This window comes from Saccopteryx leptura, chromosome 1 (assembly GCF_036850995.1).
Source record: "Saccopteryx leptura isolate mSacLep1 chromosome 1, mSacLep1_pri_phased_curated, whole genome shotgun sequence".
NCBI lineage: Eukaryota > Metazoa > Chordata > Mammalia > Chiroptera > Emballonuridae > Saccopteryx > Saccopteryx leptura.
Window position 1 is genome coordinate 263,691,437 of NC_089503.1, and position 21,209 is coordinate 263,712,645.

General features: G+C 44.1%; 1 protein-coding gene across 1 annotated transcript in view; it reads left to right on the plus strand.

The window, feature by feature from the left end:
- Nucleotides 1-12,778: 12,778 nt before the first annotated feature.
- PIWIL2 (piwi like RNA-mediated gene silencing 2) overlaps nucleotides 12,779-21,209 on the plus strand; it is a 42,568-nt gene continuing 34,137 nt past the window's right edge. Inside the window, exons 1-6 of the mRNA XM_066361094.1 lie at nucleotides 12,779-12,830; nucleotides 14,904-15,102; nucleotides 16,402-16,489; nucleotides 16,891-17,029; nucleotides 18,117-18,320; nucleotides 19,627-19,737. Of these exons, the coding sequence (XP_066217191.1) occupies nucleotides 14,911-15,102; nucleotides 16,402-16,489; nucleotides 16,891-17,029; nucleotides 18,117-18,320; nucleotides 19,627-19,737 (734 nt within the window). The 5' untranslated portion in view covers nucleotides 12,779-12,830; nucleotides 14,904-14,910. The remainder of the gene's footprint in view (nucleotides 12,831-14,903; nucleotides 15,103-16,401; nucleotides 16,490-16,890; nucleotides 17,030-18,116; nucleotides 18,321-19,626; nucleotides 19,738-21,209) is intronic.

Consider the following 21,209-nt stretch of genomic DNA (forward strand, 5'->3'; position numbering starts at 1 on the left):
AATCTATCTCACCCCACATGTCATCCTAATCCCACCTCATGAGCCTCTTCCAGTTTCTAGTATACTACCCCTCAATCTAAGGACCAAACGAGCTGTACAGGTAATCCCTCTCATTGTTGCTTTAAGAATTTCTATAAAAGTAGATCTAGCCTGACCTGTGGTGGTGCAGTGGATAAAGCATTGACCTGGAAATGCTGAGGCCATCAGTTCGAAACCCTGGGCTTGCCTGGTCAAGGCACATATGGGAGTTGATGCTTCCAGCTCCTCTCCCCTGTCTCTCTCTCCTCTCTCTCTCTCTCTCTCTCTTTGTCCCTCTCTCTCCTCTCTAAAATGAATAAATAAAATAAAATTTTTAAAAAAATGTAGGTCTAGGGGCAGGAGGACTGGCCACTTCCCTGTCTTATTCCTTCTCTCTCTCTCTCTCTCTCTCTCTCTCTCTCTCTGAAGCCCAGTGAATTCATAAATATGGAATCAGTGGTTTCACACAAACTGAGTGTCTTGACTATTGCCTTTCATTCGTCCACTCACTCTCCTATTTATTTTTCTAACTTTTAGACCCTGCCTCTTACATTTGTTCACTAGTTTCTTACAGAACTACATGCAGACCTTCGCCAATCAGAAAATTGGAAAAATCTACCTAACCCTACACACTAACCTTGACACCTGCCCTCGAGAAACAGAAAAATCTGAAACCCTATATCAGCAAACCTCCTAAATCCTATCTTTCAATCCCTACAGGTCCCCTAACCCTAAAGCTCTCCCATATCCCTGAAGAACTAGGAGAATGAATAGCATTCACCTCTTAATGCTTCTCAGTCTTTTTACCCTTCACATAGTAAGGGAACAAGATCACTGGGTCTTCTTGGCTGAAGAAGAGCCTACAAACGAACATGAAACATATCTTTTAACTCAAGCTAACTGCTCTCTCCAGGGCTGCCAGGAAAGAATATCTCTAACTTTACCATGGAAGAACTTTCACCCCCGCTATACAACCCTCCTTATCTCTGCATTCCTAATCTCCAAATACTTGCCCCCTTCTTAATCAAGTTCCTACAGGCCAGGATGAGAGAAATCTCTAGGATTACCTACAATCAAATGCTCCTATACTCCTATTCCCCAATACCCCAAAGAGAACTTAACGAGAGAAATATCAAATAGGTAGGGATGACAGCAGGAAGAAGCCGCCCCTCAGCCCGAGAAGTTCCCTCCTGAATGTTCTCCAAGCCCCCTTCCTTTTAAACCACACATATTCAGTCCTTGTCTCTAAAAATCTCCACATGTCCTCCCATTCGAGAGGAACCAAACCAGCACGTCTCATGAGGCTCATCCAGGAGACCATGTATATCACCATGTCACTCTGTCCACTCAGCACTCACAGCAAGCAACTAACAATTATTACCTCACAAAATTATTTTACTTCCTCACTCAGGTTTTCAAGGACATCACCTGATTCAGACCTCACAGCACGGAAATTGATGAACTCCTTAACTGGATGGGGAACTTGGCTTGGCAAGGTTCCCTTCTTGAGTTCTCTCGAGAAGAAGCAATAATTTTCCAATTTTTTCTCCTTTTTTTCCTTGTCACCCCTCACCATATATTATAAAATTAATAACTGCCTTTCTTTTATATGTAACCACAGAGTTGAGAAATGATAGATACAGGAATTCCAAACTGCCCTCTTGATGTTCCACTTATCTGTCAGACCTCACCCTTACTGGACTATCGCCCCTGAGACAGAGGAATTCCAAGAAGCTGGTCAACCTGCCCCAAGAAGGAGCATTTCAGAAAGCTGATATCCTCAAACCATAAAAGGGAACATACCAGGACTTTTGCCTCAGTATCCCTTCAGGCTCTCCCAAACACTATATAATTCACCCTTAGTCTGTAACTGGTGCTCTTCTCCTCTGGAGAAGTGCCCGGCAGGGTTCCTTTCTTCCTTTCAATAAAGCCTGTTACTCTGGTCTTTTGGACTCCCATGGATTTCAACACCTTTGATTCTAGGAAACTCGGATAAAGAGAGTAGCTTTGTGAGCACTGAATGAGTGGATTTTGGAGCCCAGTGTGTGTTGGGTGTAAGTTAGGATTAAAGCTGATGGCCCACCAGTTCTTGGCTCCTTTGTCTCATTACCGTCTGTCCGAATCAAATGCGAACCTGCATGGGCCAGGCGGCTGTGATGGTGGCCCTGACTACTGGCTTTACATGTAAGAAAGGTGTAAGGCCAATAGCCGTGGCCACCATCACAGCCACTGAGACATGCAGGTTCGCATTTGATTCGGACAAACGATAATGAGACAAAGGAGCCAAGAACTGGTGGGCCATCAGCTTTAATCCTAGCTCGCACCTGGCAGGCAAGAAATACACACAGTGGAAGAATAAAGCAGGAGGTATCAAACTTCCGTGTATCAAGTTATATTATAAGGCCATTGTACTCAAAACAGCCTGGTACTGGCATAAGAACAGGCATATAGATCAATGAAACAGAACTGAGAACCCAGAAATAAGCCCACACTTTTATGGACAACTGATATTTGACAAAGGAGGTAAGAGCATACATTGGAGTAAAGACAGCCTCTTCAACAAATGGTGTTGGAAAAATTGGATAGCAACCTGCAAAAAAATGAAACTAGACCACCAACTTACACCATTCACAAAAATAAACTCAAAATGGATAAATGACTTAAATGTAAGCTGTGAAACCATAAGCATCTTAGAAGAAAACATAGGCAGTAAGCTCTCTGACATATCTCACAGCAATATATTTGCTGATTTGTCTCCACAGGCAAGTGAAATAAAAGACAAGATAAACAAATGGGACTTTATCAAACTAAAAAGCTTCTGCACAGCTAAAGACAATAAGAACAGAATAAAAAGACAAACTACACAATGGGAGAATATATTTGACAATGCTTCTGATAAGGGGTTAATAACCAAAATTTATAAAGAACTTGTAAAACTTAATACCAGGAAGACAAACAATCCAATACAAAAATGGGCAAAAGAAATGAATAGACACTTCTCCAAAGAGGACACACAGATGGCCAATAGGCATATGAAAAAATGCTCAACATCACTAATTATTAGAGAAATGCAAATTAAAATCACAATGAGATATCACCTCACACCAGTCAGAATGGCGCTCATCAATAAAACAACACAATAAGTGCTGGTGAGGATGTGGAGAAAAGGGAACCCTCCTGCACTGCTGGTGGGAATGCAGACTGGTGCAGCCACTGTGGAAAACAGTATGGAGATTCCTCAAGAAATTAAAAATCGAACTGCCTTTTGACCCAGCTATACCACTGTTAGGAATATACCCCAAGAACACCATAGCACTGTTTGAAAAGAAGAAATGCACCCCCATGTTTATGGCAGCATTGCCCACAATTGCAAAGATCTGGAAACAGCCCAAATGTCCATCAGAGGACGAGTGGATTAAAAAGCTTTGGTATATATACACTATGGAATACTACTCAGCCATAAAAAATGATGACATCGGATCTTTTACAACAACATGGATGGACCTTGATAACATTATACTGAGCGAAATAAGTAAATCAGAAAAAAACTAAGAACTATATGATTCCATACATAGGTGGGACATAAAAATGAGACTCAGAGACATGGACAACAGTGTTGGGGTTACAGGGTGGAAGGGAGGAGAAGGAGGGGTTTGGGGAAGGGGCACAAAGAAAACCAGTTAGAAGGTGATGGAAGACAATTTTATCAATGTCACCCCATCAAAATTAATCAAAAAAAAGAAAAAAAAAGAATGTGTCTTCAGGCAGTTAGAAGAATAGTATAAGGATGCTAATTCTGCTTCTTAGGCCACATCCTGCAAAAGGGGCCCCAAACAAATTGGTGATTTGGCTCTTCTGATTTTGCCAATTGGATTTAAAAAAAAAATAGGGCAGGAACGCCCTGAAATGGAACTAACAATACATGAGCATAAATTTAAAGGACTTTTAGATACTGGAGCTGATGTATCTGTTATTGCTAAGCTACATTGGCCTCCTTCCTGGCCCACTCATGCAGCAGCCACAGAATTACAAGGTATAGGGCAGAGTAAATCCCCTCAACAAAGTTCTAGTTTTCCACATTGGGAAGATTAAGAAGGTCATTCTGGATTTTTTAAGCCTTATGTGCTCCCTGGATGGCCAGTTAATTTGTGGGTAGAGATGTCTTGAAAAATATGGGAGCATTGCTTGTCAGTCCTAATGGTTTAGTCAGTACTCAGATGCTTGATCGGGGATTTTTGCCCACCAAGGGACTAGGGAAAGAACAGCAAGGAATTCTCACCCCCATAGAAGTGGCACCAATACCAGAAGGTGTGGATTAGGATATCAAAATTTAGCATAAGGGCCTTGGTAGCTCCTGCTACCTCAATAATGCATTGTGCAGACCCAATTACTTGGAAATCAGATAATCCTGTATGGGTAGACCAATGGCCCCTTTCTCAGGAGAAACTTAGGGCAGCTGCTCAATTGGTACAAGAGCAGCTACAGCTTGGACACATTGAACCATCTAATAGCCCATGGAATACACTTCCATATTTTGATCTTGTTGCCTCTTGGATTATCAAGGGGCATAGGTGACCCTTACAGCTTATAGGTTTTGAGCCTCAAAATTATTATTGTTCCTTTTTTCAAAGGATCAACAACAATGGCTCTGGGAAACTTCCACTAAATGGCAAATCGCTCTTGCAAATCAATGTACAACTTTATACTGAAACTGTCAACTTAAAATCAGTTCAAAGTCTAGAATTATATGCCATTATCATGGCTTTTCAGCACTTGCCATATTCCCCCTTTAATCTATATACAGACAGCAAATATTTACTTATGGTGTTTCCACTATAAAGACTGCTGTCTTAGGGACAAATGCTGATGAACTATTTCAGCAGTTCCTCTTTCTTCAAAGACTTGTATGTCAACATAGAGCTCCATGTTTTATAGGACAGACTCGAGCTCACTCCATGCTCCCTGGAGCTATAGCACAAGGGAATGTCTTTTTTTTTTTTTTTTTTTTTTTTTTGTATTTTTCTGAAGTTGGAAACGGGGAGGCAGTCAGACAGACTCCCGCAAGCGCCCGGCTGGGATCCACCTGGCACGCCTACCAGGGGGGGATGCTCTACCCATCTGGGGTGTTGCTCTGTTGCAACCAGAGCCATTCTAGCACCTGAGGCAGAGGCCACAGAGCCATCCTCTGTGCCTGGGCCAACTTTGCTCCAATGGAGCCTTGGCTGCGGGAGGGGAAGAGAGAGACAGAGAGGAAGGAGAGGGGGAGGGGTGGAGAAGCAGATGGGCGCTTCTCCTGTGTGCCCTGGCCGGGAATCGAACCCGGAACTCCTGCACGCCAGGCCGACGCTCTATCACTGAGCCAACCACATCTACTTTAGTCTCTGCTTTATCTCTAGTACTTAGCAGAGTCTGTTCCCTATAAGTGAAATATACAATTTAAAAACCATTTTCTTGGCCCTGGCTGGTTGGCTCAGTGGTAGAGCGTCGACCTGGCGTGCAGAAGTCCTGGGTTCGATTCCCGGCCAGGGCACACAGGAGAAGCGCCCATCTGCTTCTCCACCCCTCCCCCTCTCCTTCCTCTCTGTCTCTCTCTTCCCCTCCCGCAGCTGAGGCTCCATTGGAGCAAAGATGGCCCGGGCGCTGGGGATGGCTCCTCGGCCTCTGCCCCAGGCGCTAGAATGGTTCTGGTTGCAACAGAGTGGTGCCCCGGATGGGCAGAGCATCGCCCCCTGGTGGGCATGCTGGGTGGATCCCAGTCAGGCACATGCGAGAGTCTGTCTGACTGTCTCTCCCCGTTTCCAGCTTCAGAAAAAAAAAAAAATTCCTACATTGATTCTAACTCTTCCTCCCCTCCTGGAGTCCTGAGAGTGATGTATACCTCTAGACAAAGGGATCACAAGCCCACTCTCCTTGCTTGAAAAACCTGCATTCTGTAACATTTTATATGCTTTCTAATAATCATCCCTTTTGAAATCCTTTATATGTATAAAAACTTGTAAACTAAGCAAGCAGGGACCTTGCTTAGTTTTAGGAAACCTAATAAGCTAGCCCCAACACTTTTAGCAAAGGTAATTTCATTTAGCTTCTCTCCTTACCCTAAGCTAAACATTTCGTTGTGGCAACAAGAATGGGTGGTAGATACTAGAAGATTTGGGAATGTCTTTGCTGGGTATGTAAAACAATTATCTCCACTGTGTTATCTTGTGGTCTTGATATGTAAGAATGCTTTTTCCTTTTAATAGATCCTATAACTAGATATTGTAAACTTGTTAGTAATTGACTATTGTACCATGCTCCCTCCTTACCCACCCCAACCGGTATGTGATTTGGTCTATAAAATCAGCCACAGAATGGTAGGGACTTTCTACATGATTTGGGATTGTGCCCCTTGTAGCTAGCTGGCTAATTAATAAACTCCTCAAAAATTCATTTGGACTTAGTGTCTCTATGTAACCCGTGGACTCAAGTACACTACTGTACAACACAAGGTGGATGTCTTCAAAATCCAAGGATCTCAGACACTTGCACTGTAACATCTTTACTGACGGTTCTTATTATATTGGCCAGCTAAAGCTTCAAAACAAAATACCACAGACGGGGCAGCTCAAGAAACAGATATTTACTTTCTTACAGTTCTGGAGGCTAGAAGTCCATGATCAAGGTGCTAGCAAATTCAGTGTCTGGTGAGAGCTCTCTTCCTGCCTTGTAGATAGCCATCTTCTTGCTGCGTCCTCACGTGGCCCTTCCTCTGTACTTGCATAGAGAGAAAGAAGGATCTCTGATGTCTCTTCCTCTTCTTATAAAGACATTAATCTTATCAGAATATGTCCCTACCTTTATGACCTTATTTAATTAATTCCCTATAGACCCGGTCTCCAAATACAATCACACTGGGATTGTATATTAGGGAGACACACAATTCAGTCCATAATATTCTGCGTTATGGTCCCCTCAAATTTATGCCCTTTCCTTATGCAAAACACATTTATCCCAGCCCAATAGGGCCCAAATTTTAACTCATTCCAGCATTAATTCCAAATTCAAAGTCTCATCTAGATATCAAAATTAGGTATGGGTGAGACTTGATAAATTAGTCATCTTCAGACAATATTCCACCCCAGCTGTCAACCTGTGAAGAGAAAACAGCTCTGCCTCCTGGAATTGTGGTGGGAGTAGCAGCCCTGAGAATCTCTGAATCACCTCTTTTTCTTAAGAAAAAGAATCTCTCTTTTTCTTAAAGGATAAAGCCTGTTGACTATAGCTCTACTGTCCTGTCCTATAGAATTCCAGAAGTCCAAAATCCTCCCTTTTCCTTTTTATTATTATTTTTTTATTTTTTTTAATTTTTCTGAAGCTGGAAACGGGGAGAGACAGTCAGACAGACTCCCGCATGTGCCCAACCGGGATCCACCCAGCACGCCCACCAGGAGCGATGCTCTGCCCACCAGGGGGCGATGCTCTGCCCCTCCGGGGCGTCGCTCTGCCGCGACCAGAGCCACTCCAGGGCCTGGGGCAGAGGCCAAGGAGCCGTCCCCAGCGCCCGGGCTATCTTTGCTCCAATGGAGCCTTGGCTGCGGGAGGGGAAGAGAGAGACAGAGAGGAAGGAGGGGGGCGGGGTGGAGAAGCAGATGGGCACTTCTCCTATGTGCCCTGGCCGGGAATCGAACCCGGGTTCCCCGCATGCCAGGCCGACGCTCTACCGCTGAGCCAACTGGCCAGGGCCCTCCCTTTTCCTTTTATTTCATCCAGTATGTGTCCCCCTTAGTCCAAACTGGCAGTGCCTCTGCTGGTATAATCCCGTCACTACTCCTACCTTCTACTGGGTGGCTGCTTACCTCCATAGTTAACCATGAACAATCTCCCAATGGAGTGATTGTCTTGTCACACACTTGGTGTTCTCTCCAGAATAAGCTTTCTTATTCTTGTGTTATGGATAGGCTGAGAACTTTCCCAATTTTCAAATTCTTTTTTTTTCCTTAATCTTTCCTTCAGTTTATTTGCTACTGCATTTTACTATAAGTAGTAAGGAGAAGTCAGGTCAACCCTTTGTACACGTTGCTTAGAAATTTCCTCAATTAAATATCCATGCTTGTGGCTTGTGAGTTCTACCTCTCACCCAACTCCAGACACAGCTCAGTTCGGTTCTGTGCCACTTACAACAAGAGACACCTTTCCTCCAGTTTCCAATGGCATGATGTTCCTCATTTCAGTCTGAGCTCCCACCAGAGCACTGTTAACATCCATATTTCTACCAATAGACCCTTCAAGGCAATCTAGGCTTTTTCTAGCATGCATGTAAAAATTTTTCCAATCTATCCCCATCACTCATGCCAAAGCCACTTTCAGATTTTTGTGTATTTATTGCATTAGCACTGCTCTTTATGGTATCAAAGTCTGTATTAGTCAAGGCTCTCCAAAGAAACACAGCTATTAGAATTGTGGGGGAAGCACAAACTTTCCTCTACCCTCAAGTTTCTTTGCCTGGGCTGGCCTAATAATCAAGTAGATATGAGACAGATTAGCAAGGAAAAATAACCAAATTTAATACATATGTATGGGAACCCCTCACACATGAGTTGCAGAGACCCCACATGCAGGACAGGCTCAGAGGCAGAAGAGGAGATTGAGGTATATGAGACATCCTCAGCTAGGGATGAGCCCTGGAGGCTTCTAAAGGTCATTGCAGCCTGACCAGGTGGTGGCGCAGTGGAAAGAGCATCGGACTGGGATGCAGAGGACCCAGGTTCGAGACCCCGAGGTCACCAGCTTGAGCGCGGGCTCATCTGGTTTGAGCAAAAGCCCACCAGCTTGGACCCAAGGTCGCTGGCTCCAACAAGGGGTTACTTCGTCTGCTGAAGGCCCGCGGTCAAGGCACATATGAGAAAGCAATCAATGAACAACTAAGGTGTTGCAACACGCAATGAAAAACTAATGATTGATGCTTCTCATCTCTCTTCGTTCCTGTCTCTCTGTCCCTGTCTATCCCTCTCTCTGACTCACTCTCTGTCTCTGTAAAAAAAAAAAAAAAGGTCATTGCAGGTTGATAAGAAGAATAGACATTTGGTAAAGAGAAGTTTGTCCTGCCCTATAGATAGGTCAAAGGAGGTTATCTTACCCTGGTGAGATAGCTTGGTAGGTTGGAGCATTGTCCCGAAACATTAACATTGCAGTTTGATCATCTGCAATTTAATTTAAAATACTTTGCCCTGGCCTGTTGGCTCAGTGGTAGAGCGTCGGCCTGGCATGCAGAAGTCCCAGGTTTGATTCCCGGCCAGGGCACACAGGAGAAGCGCCCATCTGCTTCTCCAACCCTCCCCCCTCCTTCCTCTCTGTCTCTCTCTTCCCCTCCTGCAGCGAGGCTCCATTGGAGCAAAGATGGCCCGGGCACTGGGGATGGCTCCTTGGCCTCTGCCCCAGGCGCTAGAGTGGCTCTGGTCGCAACACAGCAACGCCCCGGAGGGGCAGAGCATCGCCCCCTGGTGGGCAGACCGTCGCCCCCTGGTGGGCGTGCCGGGTGGATCCCGGTAGGGCGCATGCGGGAGTCTGTCTGTCTCTCCCCGTTTCCAGCTTCAGAAAAATACAAAAAAAAAACACCAAAAAAACTTTAACAGTATGATATGTGTGTGTGTGTTTTTAAATTGATATCCTAGAAACAGTTAATTAACAACTGAAGTGCCCTGATGAAGAACATAAACTCCAGGAGAGGTTGATTAGCCGTTGGATGGTTCTAAGTGGATGTCCGCACTTCAGAGAGCTGCTTCAACCATCTTTATCTCTAGTCAACACTGAGACAGGTTTTCTTTTGATGAAATAAATTGTATTTGTGTTGTGCAGATTGGCAACAAATATTGTATAGAGGCCCTAAAAGGCCAGTAGCCACGGCCACCATCACAGCCACCTGGCTCATGCAGTTTCACATTTGATTCTGACAGATGATAATGAAACCACGGAGCCAAGAACTGGTGGGCCATAACATTTAATTCTAGCTTGCACCCAGCAGGCAAGAAATACACACAGTGGGAAAACACTTCCCTTTCCATTCAGGGCTCCCAAAGCCACTGACTTATTCGAGTTTTCCTAGGATCAAAGGTTTCTACCTCACCAGCCTTATTCACCTCTGTTTCCCATCTCCTTCTCTCTGCACAAACTCTGCCCAAACTGGCTTCTCCTTCAGCACTCCGCCATCTTGGCTGCTTCTCCTCTCCTCCACGTGGCCTTTCTCTGCTCTCCTTTTTGGCATGGGCTCCTCTGCCCCATTTATATTGTAGAAATCAAAACCTTTAATCCAATATACAGACAAGAAAGTCTCTGATACAAAGTCACTTATCTGAGGCATAAATGGGATTCCTCATAAGAGTGCACCATCCCCTATCATGCAACAGTCAAGGGTGTGTGGAAAAGCTTAGTCTTAAAACTAAGCCTTAAGCTATAAGGACCCTGCATGCTAACAGCCTGTCCCCCACATCCTATGCAAACTATAAGCGAGCAAACATATATATCATATTTATAAACTTATTTTACCAACAGGCCCCCTTCTCTTGCATGATAGGATGTAGAAACCTAGGGGATGCAATGCGTACAGCCTTTGTAATGGTGATTTGCTTTAGCTTACAAAACTCAAGCCTTCAAAAAATTATTTGAGTATTGCTATTACGATAATCTGCTGACTCCAGCCCCTAAAATATTACTTCTCAAGTATAGAATGAATCTTTTATGCAAGGTTTGGTAAGAGTACCTAAAATGACAGGGAGCTGGGCCTTTATCAAGGTTACAGAACAGTTTGTATAGCTGGGGGTTTTTATTCATTTTTTTAAAATGTATTGATTGATTCAGAGAGAGAAATATTGATTTGTTGTTCCACTTATTTATGAATTCATTGATTGATTCTTATATGTGCCCTGACCAGGAATTGAACCCACAACCGTGGCATATAAGGACAACACTCTAACCAACTGAGCTACCCAGCTAGGACCTGCATAACTGTTTCTGAGTGCACTTGCTGCTAAATGTTTGCATGGGCAACAGAATAATTCTGCATTTGTGTTATTATAACATGAGGTGGGCAGTAGAACTTACAATGTTAAACAAATTACATCTATGAAGAACAAAGAAGTAACCTGCCAATAGATTTCTGCTTTCTACCCCCCTGCTCCAATAATTTTCAAACTCTATTCTGATTTGGGAAGGAGAGTACAGTCCTTGAATGTATGGATTAAAAAAAGGTATGAAATAACTGAGGTTTGGAAAAACCTTCTGCCTTATACCATACTGAGCATTTGTATGATATATCCCTACAGTGTAAGCAAGATCTCTCTAAGCTTGACTTCAACCACCTCAATAAAACTGGGGTTGGAGAAGGGTGAAATTATTTTCCAAAATGTTTGGGTGAGGGGAAGAAATCCTTATTTCTATGGGTGAAAATTTCAGTATTAGTGAATTAAACACCAATACTTTTTATTTTTATTTATTTACTTATTTTTTAGAGAGATTCAGGGAGAGAGACAGGAACATTGAGCTGTTCCTGCATGTGCCCTGATTGGGGATGGAACTGGCAACCTTAGTGCTCCAGGACAATGCTTCAAGCAACTGAGCTGTCTCACCAGGTCTTAATCTAGACACAAAGAGGGAGAGAGGGGAGGAGGAAGGGAAGCATTCGTTTGTTGTTCCACTCAGTTGTTTTTGCTTCCCCTATGTGCTCTGACCAGGGATGGAACCTGAACCTTGTTGTTTCCGGAGGACACTCTTAACCCAGAGCTAACTGGCCAGGGCTTAAACACCAATGCTTTAATATAGTTTGAAGAAAGCTCTTCTTGGCTCACAGATTTAGGCATCAATAAATAACGATGGGCATCATTTATTGCAGGCAATCTACTACTTGTGCTAAGTATTTTACACACATCATCTCATGAATGTACATGTTTCCATACAACTCTGAATGGGTGCTTTTATTTCTTTTCTTTTTTTTTCTTAGATTTTTTTTTTTTTTTTTTTTTTTTTTTTGTATTTTTCTGAAGCTGGAAACGGGGAGAGACAGTCAGACAGACTCCCGCATGCGCCCGACTGGGATCCACCTGGCACGCCCACCAGGGGCGACGCTCTGCCCACCAGGGGGCGATGCTCTGCCCCTCCAGGGCATTGCTCTGCCCCGACCAGAGCCACTCTAGCGCCTGGGGCAGAAGCCAAGGAGCCCATCCCCAGGCCCGGGCCATCTTTGCTCCAATGGAGCCTTGGCTGCGGGAGGGGAAGAGAGAGACAGAGAGGAAAGGGGGGGTGGGGTGGAGAAGCAAATGGGCGCCTCTCCCATGTGCCCTGGCCGGGAAGGAAAGTAAGGCGCGGAGATCACATAATTAGATGTTTGAATGTAAACTCAAGCTTACTCTTTCCTATTCACCACCTATATATTTCCATATCCTTTCACTGGCAAGGATGGGGCAAGTTAATTTCAACAAGAGCGTGTAAGCTAAATCTGTTTATAGGAGTTGCCCACAGGAAAGGAGTCAGGATCTTTATAATGTGACACATTTTAACGATTCATTAACTGGTAACTTCTGGACCCCTATTTCAATCACCCCTTTGGTAGAGCGAGGCCACCAGAAAGGGAGCTGCTCTTTTTGCAGGCGAGCCAATGAGCTGACTGGATCTTGAGAGCGGCACATCATTTGGCCAATTGTCTTAGCCGTTGAGGCCCCGCGAGAGGACCAGAAATTCCCGTGCGAACACGTGGGTCCTTGGGCGTGCGTGTGTGTTGAGAGCAGAGTTTCCCTGAGGCCTGCAGAGGCGGCTCCAGGTCCTCGTGAGTGGACACAACACAGGTGAGGGAGACCGGGACGCCGAGGTTGCTCCGGGCCAGGCCAGTGGGCTTGCGTTCAAGCTTGTGGTGGCGAGCAGGATCCATCTTCGCAGCCCAGGCCCGAGGTGGGCGGGAAGTGGTTGAGACTAGTGTGTGGGAGGACGCAGGCCCTCGAGCAGGTATGGAGGTGGAGGCCTGAGTAGGCCCGGTGATACTTGGACGGAAGTGGTGGGCAGGACCTCCCGGCGTGGGGATGGTGCTTCTCCCTGAGGTGGCAGGAGGGTAGGATTTGCCATCGGGGTGGGGCGGGGGCCCGGACTCGGGCCCCCACTCTGCTTAGGCCTAGTCCTGGCGGCCCAGCTTGGATCTCCGCTGGAAGTGGCGACAGCAGGTCTCGCCTATTCTGGGACCCTTCCCTGGTGGACCTTACAGTTATATCTGCTAACTAAAGGAAGGAGAAAAGCCACAGGAAGTGAGGGCCTTCTGGAGGAGGTGCCCATATCTATAAACGTGATGATGGAGGCGAGGGATGTGTCTATGGGTGGAGGAAGGAAGCTTCCAGAAATGTTTAATTGGTAGGGATTATGACGCCTCTCAGTGTGTCCCATTGAGGCAAGTGATTATTCTGGATTCTTCTGGTGCTGGAAAGCTGTGAGCCGAAAGGCCAGGGTAACTGAAAAGCAGTTGAAGCGATTAAAGGGGAGAATCTTTGAGGAGGGGAGTCATATCCTGTCATTTTAGTGTAAAAGAGGATAGTTTTGGTTAAAAAATTTTTGTGCTATCCCCGACTACCTACACCTACACTATTGATGTTAAGAATCACCTGTCAGTCTTTTATGTGCATGGCCCGATTTCTCTGTAGCTAGTAGTTAAGACAGGTTTGCAAAAGTTAAGAAGAGGCTTAAGTTTTAAGTTAAGAAAGATTCTTCAGGGGTCAGAGGTGGGTCAGGACAATGAAGGAAGCCCCTTAAAGGAGGATTCAGGAAGTCTATAGGTTAGAAAGTGATTTTGAAGGACCTGAGATTTGGGAAGCAGGAGGAGCCTCAGCCCTGATTACTTGGGGTAGAAAAAGGTGTTAAAATGTTACTGAGGCCCTGGCCGGTTGGCTCAGTGGTAGAGCGTCGGCCTGGTGTGCAGAAGTCCCGGGTTCGATTCCCGGCCAGGGCACACAGGAGAAGCGCCCATCTGCTTCTCCACCCCTCCCCCTCTCCTTCCTCTCTGTCTCTCTCTTCCACTCCCGCAGCCGAGGCTCCATTGGAGCAAAGATGGCCCGGGCCCTGGGGATGGCTCCATGGCGTCTGCCTCAGGCGCTAGAGTGGCTCTGCTCGCAACAGATGGGCAGAGCATCGCCCCCTGGTGGGCGCGCCGGGTGGATTCCCTGTCGGGCGCATGCGGGAGTCTGACTGCCTCCTCGTTTCCAGCTTCAGAAAAATACAAAAAACAAAACAAAACAAAACAAAATGTTACCTGAAATTCATCAGGTATTGTAGGCTCAAAGCAGAAAGGGTCTGTACCCTGGAAACCTCAGTTTTGGTGGAGTTTGTAAAGTTTTGTAGAAAGGAGTTGGATACGATACAGGGAAGCTACCAAGAAGAAAGATGAGGAGATGGAATAGTTTAATGTGATAATGAACTGAAAAAAAATTAGGCCTCTGGCAAAGGAAAGAGAGGTTGAAAACAAAGCACAACCTATAAACATTCATTAACAGAATAGGACAGTGTGTCTCTGTTAACTATAAATTTTCATATGCTCATACATAAAATGCACTTCTTTCTAAAACTGTTAGTTAACATATAAGACTAAGTTCTCTGAGAGGCTGCTTGGATAGAAAATATAGGAAAATTCAAAGAGGGCTTAGCCTCTGAGCGATTGCTGATGGGGAGTGTTTTGAATATTCTGGGCTAAATAAATAAATTTGGAAGTGAACATGATATAGGGGGCTGGTTGCATCACTGGTGCGACCAAAAGTAAGTTTTTCTTTAATGCTTTGTGAGTCTGTCTTGAAGGAAAAGGAAAACAATTGGGAATCCTTAATCTTTATAAAATGCTGGCAAGTAGTTAACCAGTACAGGGTTAGCTTTTGTATCCTCTGCAGCCTTTCAATGGACCCGGTCCGACCACCCTTCAGGGGCCCTTCTCTTGGCCACCCATCTCAGTGTGTGCAGATGCCAGGCTCTTGGCCACAAGATCCTAATCCTTTGGAATCAGCTCTGGGTCGGGCAAGACCAGTAGGCAGAGGCCATGTATTTGGAAAGTCAGAGGAACGGAGACCACAGCCTGAACCGGCACAAAGGGTAAGACCGTGGCTGGACTGATAGTAGCAGCATCCTGCCTATCAGAGAAAATAATGGATTTCAAAATGCTTAGAAAACTGTGAAGTCCTCTATGTGAAAATACGGGTTGGGTTTTTTTACTTGTTTACGTTTTTGTGTTTTTTTCCCCTTGAACATGTAGTTAACACCTTCCAGGCATGTGTTTCAAATTCTAGTTGAGAGTCTAGAAAAAGTGCCTTATAATGAATGTTAGATGGATTTGGGTTAATGCTTGCGTCCTCCAGCCTTATATAAATGTGCATATACTATAAATATATCAATGGTAGATTTAAAGATACATACTTTTGCTCTTTTCTGAGTGTTTAGACTTTTACTCTGGATTTGACTTTACGCTATTAGGAGCCACTCCTGCTTTTGGGGTAGTAATTGTTAAGAATTTTTTTTAAAGAAGGCTCTTCCAAAAATATAAAAACTATACTCACTACTTTACCAATAACTTCAGGGGGAAACATCTGCTAGGATATCACCCAAAGTGCCCTACTACATACATTTCTGTCTGAAGTCTTAACAATATCGTTCAATTCTGGTTAATAATCTTAAAATGGATCTTCAGCCCTTGCTACTGCTTGTATGTGCATTCTTAATCTTCTAATTATACAGATATTTAAAGATGGTATTTGTCTATAGTTAACCTCAAAGAATAAAGAGTTAACAAATATAGGGAAAACCTAATAACAGTATGACAATTGTAAGTAGAGTGGACAGTGTCAAATACAATGTTCTGTAAAAAGAACTGATGAAAGTAATCTTGTATTTCTACTTAAATAAGTATGTGTGTATCAGCTTGAACTAGTGTAATAGCAATAAACATTGAAGATGGCTACAGGAAAACAATGGCTGGTTTGCTGTTGGCGCCTGTTAAAAAAACAAAACAAAAACATATACCCTTAAATGATTCATTTTTTTAAAAAAATTATTAACTAGTGTATTCGTTTCCTCTTGAGTGTGCTAGTCTACCTCGGATGTGCCAGACATAAACCAGAAAAATACAAAAGTTAATTCTGTTCTTTTGCATTCTGCTATACTGTATATCAAATCACAGACTATAACTACTTATGCTTAAAAACCGAATATGATATAGTTAGTGTTTTTTAAAAATGAAGTATTTAATCATTTTAGGAGCTATTTTTATTCTTTGTAACATTTATAGAATTTAAAGAGGATGGTTTTTATTATTTATAAGACTTTAAGAAAACCATCATTTATTTCTGGAGTTTTAAGCTACATCTTGGAATAACTTTATTCTTTGACTTACCATAGGAAGCTGTTGGTTTGCTTTCCATGTTCCAAGGACTGGACATTGAAACAGTGTCCCAGAACTCCCTGAAACGGGAAACGCCTTATTTAGGTATGTGGAAAACTAACTTGAGAAAATGTAGTGGTGGCCCTGTCCTGGTGGCTCAGTGGATAGAGCATTGGCTCAGTGTGAGGAAGTTCTGGGTGCGATTCCCAGTCAGGGCACACATGAAAAGTGACCGCCTGCTTCTCTTTCCTTCCTTCTCCCCCTTCTCTCTCTCTCTTTTCCTCTTGCAGCCAGTGACTCAGTTGGCCCCAGACAGGGTTGCCAGGTGGATTCTGGATGGGGCGCACGTGAGAGTCTATCTCCTCTCCTCTCACTTAAAAAAAGAGAGGAAGAAAAAAGAAAATGTGGGGATTATATGATTGCTTTAGTTTGTCTTCAGAAAAATAACTATAATTTGCAACATGTTCAACTCACAGTTATAACTGAGCTTTGATCCTTCCATTCAGGGAGAGGCATTTTAGGTCGAGGCTTGTCTGTCGGAATGGTACACAAGGAAAAAGAAGAACCTCGTTCCACTTTTCTGAATCCGTCAGTGTTGGCAGCTGGGGATAGCAAGATGGCAGAGGCCTCTATTGGTTGGAATAGGTGGGTCAAGTTCCCTTCTCAGGTAACTCACATTCAGATGAAGTATTTCTGTATCTCCAAAGGACAACTCTAAACAGGTTATATTATCTCACAAACAAACAATGCATGGTTTTATTTTAAACAATGTGTACTTTCTAAGAGTAGTCACCAGCAACAGATCCAATTAGTCATTAGAAAAGGGTTTAAAAAGTAGTTCTCCACTGTACACTTCACAACTTCATTTGCCCTCTTAAGAAGTTAACCTCATTGCCTGACCAGGCAGTGGCACAGTGGATAGAGCATCTGCCTGGGATGCTGAGGACCCAGGTTCAAAACCCCAAGGTTGCTGCTTGAGCGCAGGGTCTCTGTCTTGGCTGGAGCCCCCCAGGTCAAGGCACATATGAGAAAGCAATCAATGAACAACTAAGGTGCTGCAACTATGAGTTGATTCTTCTCATCTCTATCCCTGCCTGTCTGTCCCCTCCCTAAATAAAAAAGAAATTAACACGATTATAGTGGTTCTTTTAGAGAGCCAAACTTTCACCTCAGTTCTATCATAGAAGTTGGCTGTGAGAGTCAATATTAGTAGCAATTGGTGGATGAGGTATGTTAGCATATTGGACTTGGAGAGAATCCCAGAGATATAAGCATGATTTAAAAAGTCCAGATTGGGCCCTGGCCGGTTGGCTCAGTGGTAGAGCGTCCGCCTGGCGTGCAGAAGTCCCGGGTTCGATTCCCGGCCAGGGCACACAGGAGAGGCACCCATCTGCTTCTTCACCCCTCCCCTTCTCCTTCCTCTCTGTCTCTCTCTTCCCTTCCCGCAGCCGAGGCTCCATTGGAGCAAAGATGGCCCGGGCGCTGGGGATGGCTACTTGGCCTCTGCCCCAGGCGCTAGAGTGGCTCTGGTCGCAACAGAGCATGCCCCGGAGGGGCAGAGCATCGCCCCCCCCCCCCCCGTGGGCGTGCCGGGTGGATCCTGGTCGGGCGCATGCGGGAGTCTGTCTGATTGTCTCTCCCCGTTTCTAGCTTCAGGAAAATACAAATAATAATAATAATAATAATAATAAGTTCAGATTGGCCTCTTTTCAACCTTTTCTCAACATTTCAGAATGCTTGGAAGAGGGAATTTGGATGTACCTGTGTTACCATTGGGAAGAGCAGCTGGTGGTATAGGCAGAGGTGTATGCAGGGCTCCCAATGCTGTCCATGTGCCTTGGGGTTCTGCCCAGCAGCCATCACTGCCATCTCTGCCCCCATCTTCACTACAAACTCAGGATCACATTCCACCGGGAACAGCAGAACACAAGGAAAAGTAAGTCAGGAGCTCAGCCTTCTTTGCTTACTAATGATGTGGGAGAGGGCTTCTCATATTATTGTTAATGTTGTTTCTGTTGGTAGGTACTGCAAGCTTGTTCATTTTGTATTTTGTTTGTTTATTGTTGTTTTATGTTTTTCTGAAGTGAAAAGTGGGAGGAGGGGGAGACAGACAAACTCCCACATATGCCCAACTGGGATCAACCTGGCATGCCCACCAGGGGCAACGCTCGGCCCAGCTGCAATTGGAGCCATTCTAGTGCCTAAGGCAGAGGCCATGGAGCCATCCTCAGTGCCCAGGCCAACTTTGCTCCAATGGCGCCTTGGCTGTGGGAGGGGAATCGAGAGACAGAGAGGAAGGAGAGGGGGAGGGGTGGAGAAGCAGATGGGTGCTTTTCCTGTGTGCCCTGGCCAGGAATTGAACTGGGACTTCCACATGCCGGGCTGATGCCCTACAGCTGAGCCAACCGGCCAGGGCCTTGTTTTTTTGTTTCTTTTGTCTTTTTTTTTTTTTTTTGCTCATGGGGAGAATGTCAAAGGAGTAGGACAATTCCTGATGAAGTGAAATGAGGTTAATGATAAGTGTAGATAATGTATGCCAGAGAGTGGACCCATATCTTTCCATTTCCTTCCCAGTGTAGAGACATACACAATTTTTATCATGGTGAAGGTAAGGAAATCATTTAGGAAAACTTACAGCAATTCATTTTTCTCTATGGAATTAATTCCTGTGTTCTTAGCTGGTATCATCTATTCTAGTGATATTACCAGTGCAAATAGGGTGACCTTACTTATTTTTTATTTTTTTAATTTAATTTAATTTTAATTTTTTTAGAGTGAGTCAGGGACAGGCAGGAAGGGAGAGAGATGAGAAGCATCAATTCTTTGTTGCAGCACCTTAGTTGTTCATCAATTGCTTTCTCATGTGCCTTGACCGGGGAGCTACAGCAGAGTAGTAACCCCTTGCTCAAGCCAGCAATCCTGTGCTCAAGCTGATGACCTTGGGGTTTCGAACCTGGGTCCTCCGTGTCCCAGTCCAACACTCTATCCACTGTGCCACCACCTGATCAGGTGTGACCTTCTTTAATTAGAGATTACCATTCATGTATCTACTAGCCTTCAAAGTTTGCTTTTATGGATCTCAATTCTTGCTGTGTATCTTTAAGCAAAGTGTAAAATAGACTTTCTCCTGTCTATTGTGTGTGTGTGTGTGTGTGTGTGTGTGTGTGTGTATGTGTGATGTGAGTTGTTTTTTTATTTTTAATCTTTGGTATGTGTGAGTACTTTTGTTTTTTATTTTCCAGGGTGCTTTTTGTGAAACAAGGATCGAAAGGAATACCTCAACCTTTGGGATTGAACCTTATCAAAATACAGTGTCATAATGAAGCAGTTTATCAATATCATGTGACTTTCAGGTATTCATAGGGTTTTTCCTATATTATTCACATCTTAGAGAACAGTAATGAAACCATTCTCCTGGAATAACTGAATTAAAATTTTTTTTAATTTATTCATTTTAAAGGAGTGGGTAGGGGGAGGGAGAGAGAGAAATTGATTTTTTCGTTCCAACTTATTTATGCATTCATTGGTTAGCTCTTGTACATGCCCTGACTGGGGATCAAACCCATAACCTTGGCGTATTGGGATGATGCTCTAACCAGCTGAGCTCTCTGGCCAGGGCTGACAACTATTTTTTTGTATAATTCCTAATGAACTACTTCTCTACTCCTACAATGCATGTATGTGAATCCTTATAGTAAGTTTAAGGTTAACATTTTTTAAATTTAGTTATATTACCAATTCAGATTTAATTTAACAGGTGCAGTTTATGCATGAGATTAGAAGAGATTTACTGGGAAGTTAATGAAGCTTAAGTTTATGGCCTTATACTTACATAGAACCCTTTCCATGACCATTTAACTCATTTTGTATTCCTCTTTTTTTTTTTTTTTTAAGTGAGAGAAGGGGAGATACAGAGACAGACTTCTGCACGCACCCCAACTGGGATCCACCTGGCAACCCCTGTCTGGGGGTGATACTCGACCCCTTGCTGTCCTCATGCGCTCAGACCAACCAAGCTATCCTCAGTGCCTGGGGCCTCAGAGCTCGGGGCCTCCACTCGAGTCAGTCAGCCACCAGCTGCAGGAGGGGAAGAGAGAGGGAGGAGAAAGGGAGGGGAGGAGAAGCAGATGGTCTCTTCTCATGTGTGCCCAGACTGGGGATTGAACCCGGGACTTCTGCACACTGGGCCGACACTCTACCTACTGAGCCAACTGGCCAGGGCCATATTTCTCCTCTTAAATAGAGTCTCTCTCCCCCAATGGTGTAAGATACATAGCCTCCCTACCAAATCCTTCCTGCGTGAATCTCGTATCAATATGTGATGGCTCTCTAGTGATAGTGTAGGGTTAAATTTGAGGGTGAGAAAATCAGAGAAAATAAGTTATGTCAGTAACTTTAGGATTGATCATACTTTATAAAAATTAAGAATTCATATTAGTTTGTGTTCTCAAAATCTCAGGAGAGTAATTTATTGGAGGTTAGTAGTTGGAATTGTGAAAAGGAATGAATGTTTTGGAAAATCTGTGGAGAAACTAGGAAGATGGAAAACTGAATTTTTGAAAGACTACTAATTGGTATAAGAGGAAGAAGTGGAGCAAAAGAGAAGAAAGGAAGTTAGGGGGAAAATACCCTGAAGATAAGGTATAGAGATTAAAGAAGGGTCCATTTCCGTGGGGAGGAGATGGATGACTTTGGTCACAGGAGAAAAGAGTCATTGAACTTGCTTCCAAGAGCACCATTTGTGATCTTCTAGTATTTTGTTAGAATTATGAAGGAAAAACTAAGCTAACAGAACAAAAGAGAGCCTGACCAGGCAGTAGCACAG